A 16,136-nucleotide genomic window follows, 5' to 3' on the forward strand; every position below is an offset into this window, starting at 1 on the left:
CGAGGGGAATCCTAGTGACGATCCAGATCCTCTGCCAGCACATCGGCAGGCACTTGGGGAGAGGCTTTACCCTCGGGTACAAGCCATGCAACCAGTAAGTACTATGTGCTTAATTAGCTTTGGTGTTTTAGTTTTGAATTGAAGTTACTATTTAAAAAGAAGGACAAAAGGTTGTCAGCTACTCACAGGCCACATGGTTGAGGACTGTGTCTAGGCCTGCAGTACATAGGCAGCTTAGAGGCAGAGAAGTTAAGGCAAACTGGGGTTGATTTAGCTTGGTACCACAACCTCTACCCTAGGTTGGTATCTGTCTCCACATAGCAAGCTTCTAGTGTGCCTTATCTCCACATTATATTTCTTTATATAAATTAATTTTACTATTGAGGCTGTCTTTTGCTTGTTACTTAACTGTAGCTAGCACACATTGCACATATAGTACTTTATTGCGGGTAAGTTTTGCAAGGAAGTATTTTCAGTATACTGTCAAGGGCTTCTTTCATATTAAATAGATGTGACTAGTAGTTTTGTTGCTTTTTAATCTATACATGTGCATATACTATAGCAAGAGATGAATCCTAAAGCAACAAAAACCAATTATTTAAGTAAGTCTTTAGTCTTAAATACAGATACCTTTCCTCTCTGCTATCCTTCTTTTTCTACCTTAAAAGAAAAATGTCTAGGCTGCCTTGATGAAAATACATGAAAATTGATTATTTGTATTTTTACTTACGGATATTAAACACTTTAAAGAGGCCTGTCATAGAAACACAACAACATTCACAGAGCTGCTACTGCATAGACTGTGCATTCTACCAAAGTGCTCCTCTCACTATAATTAAGCAACTACCACCTAAAGAAAATACCACTTCATTTTTTTCGTGTTATCCCAAGTTTCTTACCGCTTTTTTTTCTGATAAAAGACTGTAGACTTCAGAGTAAAAGTAAATAACATTTTATTATTTATAGGCATTTGCAAGTAAAATCACTGGCATGCTATTGGAATTATCCCCAGCACAGCTGCTTCTCCTTCTAGCTAGTGAAGATTCTCTGAGAGCAAGAGTGGATGAAGCCATGGAACTTATTATTGCACACGGAAGGTAATGTGTACAATTAGGAAGATTCTTACAGTTTTAAAATCAGGGACTTGACTTCAAGGATTTTTTTAAAATGATAGCTTAAAAATTTGTAAGTGATGCATTTGAGTTTCACACATATTAGAAAGGTGGAGCGAGTTTCAGAACTTAAGACCTGAAAGGTAGTTTATGTACCTGGTATTTAGAAATTACTTGGAAGTTACCTATTTTACATTTTTTATCTAAGGGGAGAGGTGAGAATGGGTAGGGGTAACATCAAAGAGTTGCACAATTTAGTGGGTGGAGGGTGGAGGTAAAGGAAATGGGAAAGATCTGGTGAGGAAAAGATGGGAGTAATAGTGGGTATAGTCCAGTGGTGCTTAATTTTATAAAGCAGACTATTTGAGAATGATTATATGAAACATGTCAGTGAAGGAAAGTGTGACACACACAAAAAACCCCAGTCCACTATATACATTAGTGATACACAATGTATATGAATAATATATGCATACCAATAAAACTACAAGAAAAACCTCACAGTTCTTTACCTATAATGGGTCCCACTGTAAGACTTCTTGGGATTTAGCCCCTGAGTTCTTGCCATTTTTTATTGCTTCCTGGTTTGTCTTTTAAATATTGTTATGGTTTTGGTTTTTTTGTTTTAATATTTGATATAAAACTTTAAGATATGTAATAAATTAAGAAACTCTGGTAATATAGTATGTAGTATGAGGCTGCTAACCTCAGCTGATTGAATCCACTGGCTGCTTTCTTGAGAATGGACCGTGTCTTCCCATAAAGATTTCCAGCCTGAGCAATCCATTGGAGAATCACTGTTGAGTCAGAACTGGCTCAGAAGCAGTGGGTTTGGGTTTTGGTTTAAATAGTGAAATTACGAATCTTTCTTCCTCTAAATGAAAGGGGGAACTTGCCAGCTTGGTGCAGTGTTCATCACTGTGTTTAGATTCTGCTATTCCAGTGTTATTTTAGAGCTTTGTTTTGTTTTCTCATTTTTTTAAAAAAAAATAATAATTTGATTGAAGGTTTCAACCATGATTTTTGGATGAAGAACTTAAATTAGCTATCATACTAGAGGGAAGGCAGAACATTGGAATTAAATAGCCAGACACCTGTTTCAGAGCATTTGAATAATTCAAACCAAAGCCAGTTGATAGAAGCTTGTTTGCTTGGCTGTTAAACCACTCTGCCTCCTGGACTATTTTTTTGGTCCTGTCTCAGCATAAAGCTCCACCCATTATAGAAAAAGAACATTTATATAAAAGGATTTTTGTAAATATGTGCAAAGGTTGCTTTTACAATAATTTTTCTATTGCATATAACTAAAAACATGTTAGGTTTCAGTTGGCTAAGAGTGAGTATGAATTTAGTGACATTCTATAACCACTGCATACAACACAGAAGTCTATTCCTATTGAGATTCCTCTCTGAACATTCTTCTATTTCCTCTACAGTGATCAGTCATATATTTAGCACTTTATTCCTGGGTTTTTTTGTTTGTTTGTTTGTTTTTTGTTTTTTACACTTCTTTCTAAAGTTCTAACAGTAACCAAATGAGTATTTTTGGTTCTTTATTGTCACAAACTTAAATGCATATATAAATCTAAATTAATATGTTTCTCTACATTAAAAATTCTAGGAATTTCTACCAATAAATATGTATGAAAGTCTTTTGTTTGATTTTAGGGAAAATGGAGCTGACAGTATCTTGGATCTTGGATTGCTAGACTCTTCAGAAAAGGTTCAGGTAAGAGATTTTTTCTGTAAGTGCTAATAATAAGCACTTGGAATTTAAATCTTAAAAATAAAATGAAAAGTAAGATTTATATAGACCCTAAATAAATATTTGTAAGTAAGATTGTAAATAACAGTGCTGTGGACAGAACAAAGCAGCCCCACTCATCTGCTGCCCCTTCTCTCAGGATCACCTGAATTAAGCTTTGCTTCAGAGATGTAATGATACACAGAAGGTTCCTAGAACTGATTCCTAAAGAAAATAGCTACTACCAAAGAAAATGTGACATAACACCATTAAGGAGAACTTTATCAAGGTCAGAGAGAAGCCACAATTGGAAAAATGTGTTTGTCTCAAGTCAGAACTCTAACCAGTTGATGTTAAATCAGAACTGAATCATAGCTGATCCTTCAGTGTAATTTAGAGGCTATAAAAAGCATGAGAGGAGATAGCCCTTTTTTGTCCCATGGATTGGAACCATGAGAGAGTCTTGGTATTTGGGTTAACAGTGGAACTCTATTCTGACCAGGCCTTTTGTTTTAGGTTATTGTTGTGTACTACTGTGTCAGGGACAGTAAAGCGCACAGGAGGAGATTGTCCATCCTTTTCCCACAGAGCAGCCTGGTGTATTTGAACCCTGTGTCTGCAGCACAGTTTCTTACACTAGGCCACTAGAGCTCCCTTTTTAGGTAGGAAGTTAAGTTTGTTGCTACTCATCTGGAAATACTAGTTTCTGCAACTAGAAGATAGCAAAGACCATTATAACTATATTATAAACAAATAAAACCCCTACTCCCCAAGGCTCAAACTCTCTTGATTTTGAGTAGACCCCCAAAGCATAATAAAGACTGAAAATTAACTGCTCACAGAATGTAATCTCCAGCCTACACATAATCAGGTTGATGACTTACTAAAATATAGAAAAATAGCATTTTAGTAGAAACCCAGAATTTCACAATTTAAGATTAGGATGTCCAAGATAAAATTAACAATTTCTCAGCATGCCAAAAAAAACTCCCAAACAAACCCAAAAAACGAAACCAAAAAGACCAACAAAACCCACCCAAAATACCAGCCAGTAACACCTGACTAGTTCTCAAGGGAAAAGAACCAACTCTGATCCAGTTGTTCAATCAGTTCTGAGTCATTTCAACCCAATATATGCAGAGTAGAACTGTACTCTGTAGAGTTTTCATGGCTCTGTGACCTTTTCGAAGCTGATCCACCAGGACTTTTTGTTTGTAGCTGAATGCCTACCTTTTTTATGCCACTTGAAGATTCCTGGTATTGTAAAAGACAGTTCAAGCCTGCTTCCTGCTATATAGAAATAAAGACAAACCTGCTAATGAGTAGAGGAAAAAATTCTCCATTTAAACATATTTTTTTTAAAAGTGAAAAGTTTACAATTAAAAGTACAGTAGCCAAAAGGCCAAATAGGCTGCATAAATACAGAATGAAGGTGACGGGAAAAGTCACTTAACTTGAAAACATATCTACAGAAATTGTGCGGTCTGAACCAAGAGAGAGGTTTCAGACCATAAGATAATTTTATTGTGCTTTCCAGAAGAAAAAGAGAAGAGACTAGTAAAAAAAAAAAACAAAAAAAAAACCAAAACAATTGCATTAATAGTTGAAAGCTTTAGAGATTTGTGAAAGCTCTGAAGGTACAGATTTATAAAGTCCTAGCACATCATAATCAAATGAAAGGAAAATTCTGGAAAGCAGTCAGAAAAGAACAGCATATTACATTACTTACAGAGAAAGAGATACAGTGAATATTTTGAGATAAAAAATGACCAAAGCTGAGAGACAATATTTTAAGTTACTTGTCAAGCCTGAAATCTATATTCAGTAAAAATAGTTTTCTGGAATGATAATCAAAGAAGAAACTTGAGCCTCATTAAGGAATTTTAAATGACTAGAGACGATTGTGTATCTCAGACCTAAAAGGAGGAATTAAAGATTTATTTACCTATAGTGTTACACATTTAAATACAACCTTCCTCTGTCTGATTTCATTTTAGCTGATATAGAAAACTTGATAAAAATGTTTTGTTGTCTAAATAAATCTAAGGAGAAGTTAACTTCTGCTGTTCTTTGCTGTTAGGAAAACCGAAAACGTCATGGTTCTAGTCGAAGTGTAGTGGATATGGATTTAGATGACACAGATGATGGTGATGATAATGCACCTTTGTTTTATCAACCTGGAAAAAGAGGATTTTATACTCCGCGGCCTGGCAAAAATACAGAAGCAAGGCTGAATTGTTTCAAAAATATTGGGAGGTAAGAGAATTATAATCTTATATTCCTGTATTTTGAAAATCTGTTTATGAGACTGTATAGAAGGCATAGTTTATAAAATATGCATCTTCTCTACGTCAGAGTGAATTGAGACTGCAGAAATTTACTCAAAAAATAAATGCATTTTGTGTATGTGGAGTATATGTGGTCTAGAACTATTTTTAAATTTAAATTTAACTCTTATTTACTTGTTTTTATTTTTAGAATTCTTGGACTTTGTCTGTTACAGAATGAACTATGTCCTATCACATTGAATAGACATGTAATTAAAGTGTTGCTTGGTAGAAAAGTAAGTGATTTTGATGAACCTGATTGCTTTTACAATTACTAAAACATTCTTTTATAAAATAATCATATGCTAGCATACCATTCATGGCATTTACTTAATATTAAATTTTAAAGCATTATAGTCATTATAAATTATTTTCAAACATTTAGTGATATAGGACAAGTCTCCATGTACAGGGGAGATGACATAACAGTGATACAAGTGAGTGCAGGAGTCTGAAATACCTGGATCCTGTTGCAGACAAATCCTCTGACATAGTTATTCATCTGTAAAATGGAAAAGAAAACACAATTGGTCTTGACTCAATAAAAAGATCATTCCCAACCTCAAACATAATGTAAAATGTATGTGGGAGATAAAAGAATGTAAGAAAATACATCATAGTATGTTTGAGATGTATCTAAAGGTAATAGAATTATAGGTTATTTTATTTGTGTTTTGATATTTTAACAACCTGCATATTCCTTTATGCATTTAGGGTGGGAAACCACTTACTTTCAATTAATGTGTGATAAAAATTAAGCCTCTTGTTTGCACAAGAAAATCTGAAATAAAATTGCAGTGTTTCTAAAGTTGTTAATAAGAAATTAATTATACCAAAGTGAAATACTATAGTTTTCTCCAGTGATATACATCTAATATGAATTAGTATTTTCAAATACTTAGTTTTCTAATAGTTTTCTGTAATCAGACTCACTGATTGATGAATGTGGTTTTTTATTATTATAAGCATATCCTGTTACGGCATGTCAAGGTAAAGATACACAGATGATAAAATTTTACCTCTGCACTTACTGCATCTTATATCATGGTGCTCCCAAAGAGATAGAAAGTGTTCGAGCTAGAGTACTACTGTGAAAAAAATAACTGGCGTGAAATCCCAGCACCGCAGAAAGTCTGATCATATCGACTGTTTTATAAAGTTTAGTGAAAAGATCATGGAATTGAATGGATCCAGGTTTACTCTTAATGTTACAACCTTGGGAAACTTATTGAATTCCTTTGTGTTTCAGTGTAATCATCTGGAATGAATAATAATTTATGATTATTATCACGATTAATATTGCTTTAAAAATTTTGTGCTGTTAGATTTATTAATATGTATATTTATTTATAAACGAAAGTGTATATATATACATATTTCCTACTCCTCATTTATCAACATAGGCTATAAAGGCCAGGTTATTTGCTAAAATTGGTGGTATGCAAAAATGAAGGATGACTTTGTCATTACCTAATGGACAAATCTTTGAGAGTCATGGTTCAGCCCAGATGACACATAATTTGAATCATCTAAGCCAGAGTTTCTCTTATAACACACCCTAGCATTCATTACTGCCACAAGTAATTCATTAATACTCAAAATATACAATATATTTTTCTTCTACTGTTGTCTTAAGTGCAAATTGTTAGATAATTGATGAGTAGGTGTATTTAATATATATATGATACTTAACACTTTGAAAATTTATTGTCAGAATCAACAAAGAGATATATTTTACCTCTTCAAAGCATTTATTTATTAAACACATAAAATGAGATTGTTTCATTATTATCTTCTAATTAGATAAAGATTTTCTTTATTGTAAATTATTATTTTCTAACAAATTCATTGAACATCTTGTTATTTCTTTCATAAATTGAATTTCACATGATTACTTTTTTAGGTCAATTGGCATGATTTTGCTTTTTTTGACCCTGTAATGTATGAAAGTTTGCGGCAACTCATCCTCGCTTCTCAGAGCTCAGATGCGGATGCTGTTTTCTCAGCAATGGACTTGGCATTTGCAATAGACTTGTGTAAAGAAGAGGGTGGAGGACAGGTAAAGCAAATACTCGGGTTTTAAAAAAAATTTTTTTTTTTACACTTCTGAAGAACTTGGTTACTCTGTTAAGCTTGTGTAGGAGCAAGAAACAAAGGGAAGGGAGCTCTGGTGGCCTAGTGGCAAGAAGCTGCACTACAAGCCCAGAAGTATGTGGTTCAAATCTGCCAGATGCTCTGCTGGAGAAGGAGGGGCAATCTCCTGGACCAGTCAGATCCAATTTGACAGTACACGCACAAAATAATAAAATAAAAAGGAAAAAAAAAATTTATAAAGAAAGAAAGAAATGGAAACAGTATAGAAAGAAACACAAGGAGTCAAAACAGCAAGATGGGCAGATCTAGAAAGAGATGGACTAAGAGAAGCTGAGAAGTAGAAGGGAGTGTTGTGTTTATTTAGGTCTAAACTATTTCCATCTATTAGATATTTGTTAAGAATAGATTTTTCATTGGATTTAAAATTTTTTTTGGAAATTGTATGAATTGTAAATTTATTACTGTTTGACATGATTTGCATTTGTCATTTGTTATATTTTTTGTCATTGTTATATTTTTTGTAGGTTGAACTCATCCCCAATGGTGTAAATATACCTGTCACTCCCCAGAACGTGTATGAATATGTACGGAAATATGCAGAGCACAGAATGTTGGTAGTTGCAGAGCAGCCATTACATGTAAGTGTTTTCTAGCCAGTATTACTGCCTTGAGGATGCTATTCATGTCTTAGTGTCTGGTGAACTACCTCAAGAGTACATTTAGCTTGCCTGTAGAAGGCCAGGACTTTTAAGCCACATGAATTTATTCACCATGTAAATGACACTTGAATTAGAACCTAAACCAAGTATCCACTTTGTTCTGGGTAGAACAACTTTGGGAAATTCTAGTAATTGTCAAGAGAATGAATTAGTAAAAAAAGTTTGGGAAGAAAGCTTATGAAATTGAAATAACTACTGGTTTAGGGTCTTGTAATCATCCAGATTTCCACTAATCCCCTGGAAAGACTGACTCAAAGGCAGTTAGAATGGTCTGTTTCAACAGAAAGCAGTATTCACAATAGAGGCAGCATATTGTGGTTTGTTTCAGCACATGAAAGACCAGCAAGGGGAAAAAAAAGATCCATCATGGGATTTGGTGGCCTCTACCTGCAGGCTTCTAGAGTTGTTCTAGGGGAATGAGATGTCACACAGAATATACATCTTTCTCCAGCAATAAAATGCAGCAGTATATGTACAATGTTTGTGTTCAGGGAAGCTTTTTTTGCAGGTCGGCTTTCTATATAGATTATATCTCAGCATCAGGAAAACAAAAATCCTCATCATTGGAACCATAGGCAACATCTTAGTAGGTGGAGAAAAGATTGAAGTCAGCAGTTTGTTCTGACTTATCAACACCCATCCTAACAGCAGTCAAGGAATCAAAAGATGTGTTACACTGGGAAAATCTGCTGTCAGTAACCTCTCCAAAGGGCTAAAGAGCAAGATACCAGTTTAAAGACTAAGGTATGCGTCATCCAGGCAAGCTGTGATATTTTCATTTGCTTCCTATGCATCTGAAAGTTGGACAGTGACTATGATGACTGAAGACGATTCCATGTTTCTGAATTATGGTATCAGAGAAAAGTACAGACTATGGCAGGCACGGCATGAAGAACAAACAAAGCTGTCTTGGAAGAAGTGCAGCCACGTTATTCCTTAGAGGTGAGGATGGTGAATGTTCGTCTCATCTACTTTGGCCATGTCAGGATATCTTGGAAAAAGACATCATGCTGGGAAAGTTAATGAAAGAGAGGAAGAAGACTGATGACAACATGGATTGGTACAATGAGTGTAACAGTGAGCTTAGGTATGGTGGAAATCTTGAGAACGGTACAGGAGAGGCAAGCTTCAGATCTATTATTTGTAGTGTCCCTATGAGTTGTAATCGACTCAGCAGCACCTGCGAAAAATTTGAGAGGCAGAAGCCAGGGTTTTAAAGTGTTCTATTAATGATTATACACATTTGATTATGTGGATTATAACATGATCACAAACATTGAGAAGAGTAAGAACTCAGAACATGTAATTTTGCTCTTGTGAAACCTATACATAGACTAAGAAGCAGTTGTCTGAACAGAACAAGGCATGGTTTAAAATTGGGAAAGGTGTGCATCAAGGTTGTCTCCTTTCTCCGTATCTACTCAGTCTATATGCTGAATAAATAATATGAGAAGCTGGACTATGTGAGCTGGACTCTGTGGCATCAGGTTTGGAGGAAGGCTGACTGGTCAGCAACCTGCTTATGCAGAGAACACAACCTTGCTTGCAGAAAGTGAAGGTAAACTGAATCATTTACTGAAGAAAATTAAAGATTGCAGCCTTCAATATGGGTTACATCTCAACATCAAGAAAACAACCTCAGGGAGCTCTGGTGTCAAGAAGCTGCATTGCAATCCCAGGGATATGTGGTTCGAATCCACGGGATCTGATTTGACTGTACATGCACAAAAAAATAATTAAAAATAAATAAAAGGGAAGAAAACAACCTTACCATTTGACCGATAGGCAACATCATGATAGTTGGAGAAAAGATCGACATTAAGGTTTGCATTTTACTTGTAGCCACAATCAACACCCACGATAGCAGCAGTCAAATCAAAGGACATGTTGTGTTGGGAAAATGTGTTGTCACTGACCTCTCCAGAATGCTAAAGAGCAAGGATATCATTTTAAGGACTAAGGTGCACCTCATTTAAACCATAGTATTTTCTGTTCCTTACTGTGCATTTGAAAGTTAGGCAAAAAAAAAACCAAAAACAAAACAAAAACCAAAAAACCAACAACAAACAAAAAAACTAAAACAAACTGAAGAATCAGTGCTTTTTAAATTGTCCTGGCCAAGCATATTGAATATACCATGAACTGTCAAAAGGACAAGCAAATCTGGCTCAGAGAAAGTAGAACTTGAATGCTCTTTAAAGGCAAAGTAGTGAAACTTTGTCTCAGTCATTTTGGGCATATTTTTGGAAAGAACCAGTTTCTAGAGACATCATGCTGGGAGATAGAGCATAAGTGAAAGAGAGGAATATCCCCACTGAGATGGATTGCTGTAGTGATTACCAGAGTGGGCTTGAGCATGGCAGAGATTGTGATGATGGTGGAATATCTGTTGTTCTTAGAGTTGCTGTGAGTCTTGATGGCACCTAAAAACATCATCAGAAACAACATTGTTTACGCCATAGGTGTAGGTAGGGTAGATATATCAAGATTCACCGCCCTGCGTATTCTAGTAAGTCTTTTAAATCACTTCCCAGATGCTAGCTAGTCTCCTTATTAGGTCCTTCTAAAGAGCATCATTAGGGAGCTCACTCAGGTGGCTTCATAGTAAGGAATTATGTCGGCAACCCAAAGTTACATGATTTGAATCCATCACCTGCTCAGTGGCAGAAAGATTCTCCTCCCATGCATTTCAGTTGCCTTTGAAAACCTGCTGGAGAGTCAGCTATGGGCTGATTCTGACTTGACAGCTGAAATTAAGAGCAGCAAGGATGGCATATTATCAGTAATCCAAAAAGCATCATTAAAACTATTATGTTAACTCTTTCCCTTCCAAGATAATATATTTAGTTAGGTAGGGTCAGGGCACACTGCATTTGGTAAATCTTATTAAAGTATTAAAGACAAAGAAGTAATTTTGAAGACTAAGGTGTGCCTGACGCAAGCTTGTGGTCTTTTCAATTGCCTCACTCTCTGTGGAAGCAGATAATGAATATTGAAGCATTGATGCCTTTGAATTATGGTGTTGGTAAAGAATTCTGAATACCATGGACTTCCAGGATCTATCTGGGAGGAACTGCACCCAAATTCTCCTTGGAAGAAGGATGTTGAGATTTTATTCCACATCCTGTGGATATGTTATCAGGAAAGGCCAGTCCCTGGAAGACTTAATGTTTGCTCTAAAGTAAAATAAGAAAATTATGATCTTCAAAGATAAGGATTGACACACACAGTGGCTGCAGTACTGAGCTTAACCTCAGTAGGGACTCTGATCTGAGGGTGATGGAGAACCAGACAGCATTTTATACTCGTGTGGAGGGTTGCTGGGAATTGGATCAACTCAACAGCTCACTTAAGGCCTGACGTTTCAAATGTTCCCAGTTCTTATGTTGGGGCTAACTGTGGTTCGACCACCTACCAGCTGTATGATGTTAGCACATTTTGTGATTTCTTTGTGCCTTAGTTCCTTCCTCTGTAAAATGAGGCATAAGATTAAATGAATTAACACATGTAAAGTACAGATGATAATTTCTCAGTAAGATTCTACACATTTAGCTTGTGTTTGGCAGGAGTTTGTTGTTGGCATTGAAATAACTTTTATAATTGTGTTAATAATAGACTCTGAAAAATATAATTGCCAAAATTGTTAAATTAATTAATTACTGATACATATTTCTCACTTTGAGCATCTAGTCCATTCATTGTACTTTTTCTTGATCTGCTTTTCCTCTTTTAAATCTGTTAATAAGAAAGTCAGGGTGCAGGGTTTAGTATTTTCTCATTTAAAGGGTGATTTTAAATGGGAATTAAAAATCTTTAAAAAGGCTGCTCGATAAGACAGTGGGTTTTAACACTAATACTATGTGGAAAAGAAAGAACTATTAGAAAGTGGCTAATTACTTATTTCTATTCTTTAGGCAATGAGAAAAGGTCTGCTGGATGTACTTCCAAAGAATTCATTAGAAGATTTAACAGCAGAAGATTTTAGGCTTTTGGTAAATGGCTGTGGTGAAGTTAATGTGCAAATGCTGATCAGTTTCACTTCTTTCAATGATGAATCTGGTATGAGAGTTTTTAAAATGTTTGCTTATAATAAGTAATAGTAGAAACAGTTTGGTCAATTAGTATTTCAAATTCCTTGTTCTGAGATAAATATAGTGTTTGGAAATGCTGTTACTCAGGTATTTCTTTAAATTTTTTTTTTTCTTTCTCATTGGCTTTTTAAGAAATGAGTGAATTCTATTTTGATTGCTAGGTTGTCCTTATTTATTTATTTATTTATTCCTTAATTTTCATAGGTCTTGAAGAATATGTTTTACTAAACATAGAATTAGAAATGATTTGTGGTGAGCAATAAATAAGTAAAGAGGATTTTTATTTGGAGAATAAGAAAATATCCATGCAGTAGTTCTACTGGTGTTTCCTGATTCATGTCTCTTAAAATCCCTAATTTCAAAATTTACATGATGTTTGCTTTGTAGAGCTAGACCCCAAACAAGCTTATAAAGACACACCAGCACCCACACAGATGGAAAATCTAGGGAGAATAAAGAGAGGTAGCGATAATCCTCCTAGACTAGCCTTTATCTTCAGTGCTTCATTTACTGCAAGTAGACAAAGAATTTGTAGCTTTGACTATGCAATACTATGTTGGATGCTTAATGCAGCTCATTATGAAAGGATTTATACCTATCTGTAGTGCAAGATTATTTCATATAGGAATATAACAGTTGTTTTTTCCTACTTTGTAAGTAGTTCCAGGTAAAATTAAATTTAGGTAGATTTTTTTATGTATTTCTTTCATTCATGGTAATATAGGTGATTGTATTAAAACTTTTGTGTAATTCTTAAAAGAAGAATTCTCAGTACTTGTGGGAACAGATAGTATAGTTACAATCCAGAAATCCAGAGGATAGGGAGGGAATATTTCAAGAAATTACTGAAGAGTTTTCCATCCCACGTAAGACTTTCAGATCAACAGGATCAGTATTATCTGGGAGAACTTTAGAAATACAGACTCTGTAAATTTACTTTAGACTTAGTAAAAATAAGGAAAATCTGTATTTCTAAAAGATTCCAAATTGATGTATAAGCTTATTAAAATTGGAGAAGCACCGATTTACAATTATGAGAATAAGAATCATCATTTATGATTGATAATAAATGGTAATAAACTGATGATTATCCAGTTAATAATCTGAAGCTAGATTTAATTTCTTATTTTGAGGCTAGACTAATTTCTTATTTGGTCATCATGGCTCAGATTGACTAATGAATTACTGATTTTGAATCATGAAAACTGACCTAATCTTTCATTAGAAATTGGAAGCCTTCCCCTCTCCCACTAATCCCAAATGTCATTTTAATTTTGTATCTGCTGGTTAAGACAGGAATAAGCAATTAATAGAGTAAGTTTACAGCAGATGCCATTTATATTCTTAAAATATAACAACTGACACAGTATGGAATCTGTATCCTTTATTTTTAGGAGAAAATGCTGAGAAGCTCTTGCAGTTCAAACGCTGGTTCTGGTCAATAGTGGAGAAGATGAGCATGACAGAAAGACAGGACCTTGTAAGTCCAAAATTTCACAAAATTTGTTGAATAGACAATTTTTTTTTAAATAGACAATTTTTTTTTTAAATTTTATTTTATTATTTTTGTGTATGTGTGTACCATCAAATTGGATCTGACAGGTACAGGAGGAGGTTGTCCCTCCTTCCCCGGCAGAGTATCTGGTGGATTCGAACCGTTCGCCTCTGGGATTGCAGTACAGCTTCTTGCCACTAGGCCACCAGAGCTCCCCCTAAATAGACAATTTTTAAAATGTATGTTTGGCTTCTCTTTTTTTAGTTTCTAGTGGTGGGTTATGCTAATTTGGGGTAGGAAAATTACAGAATCTAAGAAACTAGTCAGTTTTTCTGCTCTGTGCGGAAAAGCTCTAAATGGAGTGCAAAATACAATACATTTTTGCTATTAATATTCTATCTTTAATTAAAAAAGATAAAACAGACTTCTTGTTGAAACACTTACTCCCTTCATGTGCGCTTCCTGTTTTTTGTATGCTTCCTTATCTCACGGTTTCCTCTTAGGAGTAAAGCACTTCATTAGTCAGTTTGCTGTGTTTGGGTGGTGAATGGTGTGTTGCTGCTTGTTTTATAGTTGTGTATGTGTATCATTGCTTATTTATAATTTGCACTTGTCTTCAGTTTGCTGTACTGGAGTGGCTTGCATGTGCTGTGATGCTGGAAACTATGCCATTGGTATTTCAAGTATCAGCAGAGTCACTGATGGTGGATGAGGTTTAGTAGAGCTGACAGACTTAAGCAAGAAGCAGAATTGGTCATCTAGCTCTGAAATAATAGGCCTTTGAAAACCATATAAAGAATAGAAGATTGTTAGGTATAGTACTTAAAGTAGAACCTCTGAGGTTGGAAGACTATAGAATATACAAAATACGAATCTGGGGAAACTGAATGTTGTCAGAAATGAAATGGACCACATAAAGATGCATCCCAGGCAGTAAGTAGTAAACTGAGACGGGTTGGTCTTGGCCACTTTGAATTAGATGATCATCATGATCTGTTATGCAAAGAATTGCAAATTCAAGAAGAATTCAAGATCTGTCCTGAAGAATAGCGTGTATATCCATGTGCGTACAAGGAAGACCTGTTAATACAACTATCCAAATACATTTAACAACCACTAAAGACAAACACTGAAGAAATTTAAGATTTCTACCAACTTTTGCAGTCTGCAGTTGATTGACCATGTAACCAACATCTATTAATAATAATTGGCAACAGGAATACAAAAGTTAGAAACAAAGTAGTAGTAACTGGTAGTGGGAAGATAAGGACTTGGTGACAGAAATGAGACTGGAGGGCAAATGATAGCATTTTGTACAGTGGATTAAACACTGCAAATAACTTTTTAAGAAAAGTTGGACTGTGAGTCATCAGATGCACTACAAAGAAATTGAGTAAATCTATGGAAAGACTCAATAGAAAAGTTCAGTATCTATAGTCAAAACAAGTCTGGGGCTCAGGCTAACTGTGGAATATACCACCAGTTGCTCATGTGCAAGTTCAAATTGAAATGGAAGAAAATGAAAATAAGTACATGAGAACCAAAATAAGACTTTAAGTCTGTCGCACCTAATTTAAATATAATTTCAATAGATGTGATGGATTAAACACTAATGACTTAGAGGCAAGGATGCTGAAACTTCATTTCACATTCTTTGGGCATGTTGTCAGGAAGGAACAATTCTTGGAAAAACACATCATGGTGGGAAACATGAAGGGTCAGAGAGAAAGAGAGGAAGTCTCTCAAGATAGACTGAAATCGTGACGCGTGAGGGACTTGAGCATATTGGAGATCATGGTATGGTACAGGAAAGTGCAAAGTTCAGTTCTGTTGTTCATAGGATTGCTATTATAATTGATTCAGGGCCGGTAACACAGTACTCACTTCTGTTACTCCTTGTTCACATTTCATAACGTTTTAGGGAGTAAGAAGGCTGCGAATTTCTTAGTAGTATCTGTATATTAGAGAGTAGCTTAATTGTGATGTGTGTATATGAAATCCATTTTAATCTTTTTATTAGCACAGAGCTCTGTCTTCAGTCATATGTTAGATAAATATAAATTTATGGAAGTCAGTAGAATTTTTGTCCAGGGTTGATTATACCCATATAGCTTAACTTCTGTAAATCTTGAAAGGCATTCTCAAGCAGATTTTGCTTTGAACATTGAGTAGCAATTCTCCAGAGATCTTTTCTATCTATAGTTTTCTGGGACATTTTCTGTCCAACCAGCCTTAATTGTAAGAGGTCCTGAGAAATAGTGATATTTTTTTGCATGTCTATTTTTTTTAAATCACCTGATCCTGAACATACTCCCCTTTTAGTATGAGAAAATACTAAGTTTAAAATAATCTCATTGTAGAGTTGAGTCCAAGAATTGGGCTTTGTGAACAAATTATCAGACGAAAAAGAGGAAAATATTAAAGTTGAAATTCTGACTGTTGATTGTATTCCTATTTAGGTTTATTTTTGGACATCAAGCCCATCACTACCAGCTAGCGAAGAAGGATTTCAGCCTATGCCCTCCATCACAATAAGGCCACCAGATGACCAACA

At 35.0% G+C, this 16,136-nt stretch overlaps 1 protein-coding gene across 1 annotated transcript in view; it reads left to right on the forward strand.

Moving 5' to 3' along the window:
* The window catches only part of UBR5 (ubiquitin protein ligase E3 component n-recognin 5), a 164,612-nt gene that overhangs the window by 138,557 nt on the left and 9,919 nt on the right, over positions 1-16,136 (forward strand). The window contains exons 49-58 of the mRNA XM_006897174.1: positions 5-94; positions 967-1,097; positions 2,781-2,841; positions 4,937-5,112; positions 5,335-5,419; positions 7,087-7,242; positions 7,802-7,915; positions 11,911-12,055; positions 13,482-13,567; positions 16,042-16,134. Of these exons, the coding sequence (XP_006897236.1) occupies positions 5-94; positions 967-1,097; positions 2,781-2,841; positions 4,937-5,112; positions 5,335-5,419; positions 7,087-7,242; positions 7,802-7,915; positions 11,911-12,055; positions 13,482-13,567; positions 16,042-16,134 (1,137 nt within the window). The remainder of the gene's footprint in view (positions 1-4; positions 95-966; positions 1,098-2,780; positions 2,842-4,936; positions 5,113-5,334; positions 5,420-7,086; positions 7,243-7,801; positions 7,916-11,910; positions 12,056-13,481; positions 13,568-16,041; positions 16,135-16,136) is intronic.

This window comes from Elephantulus edwardii, unplaced genomic scaffold, assembly GCF_000299155.1.
Source record: "Elephantulus edwardii isolate Elephantulus edwardi_28Jun2011 unplaced genomic scaffold, EleEdw1.0 scaffold00202, whole genome shotgun sequence".
Classification (NCBI taxonomy): domain Eukaryota; kingdom Metazoa; phylum Chordata; class Mammalia; order Macroscelidea; family Macroscelididae; genus Elephantulus; species Elephantulus edwardii.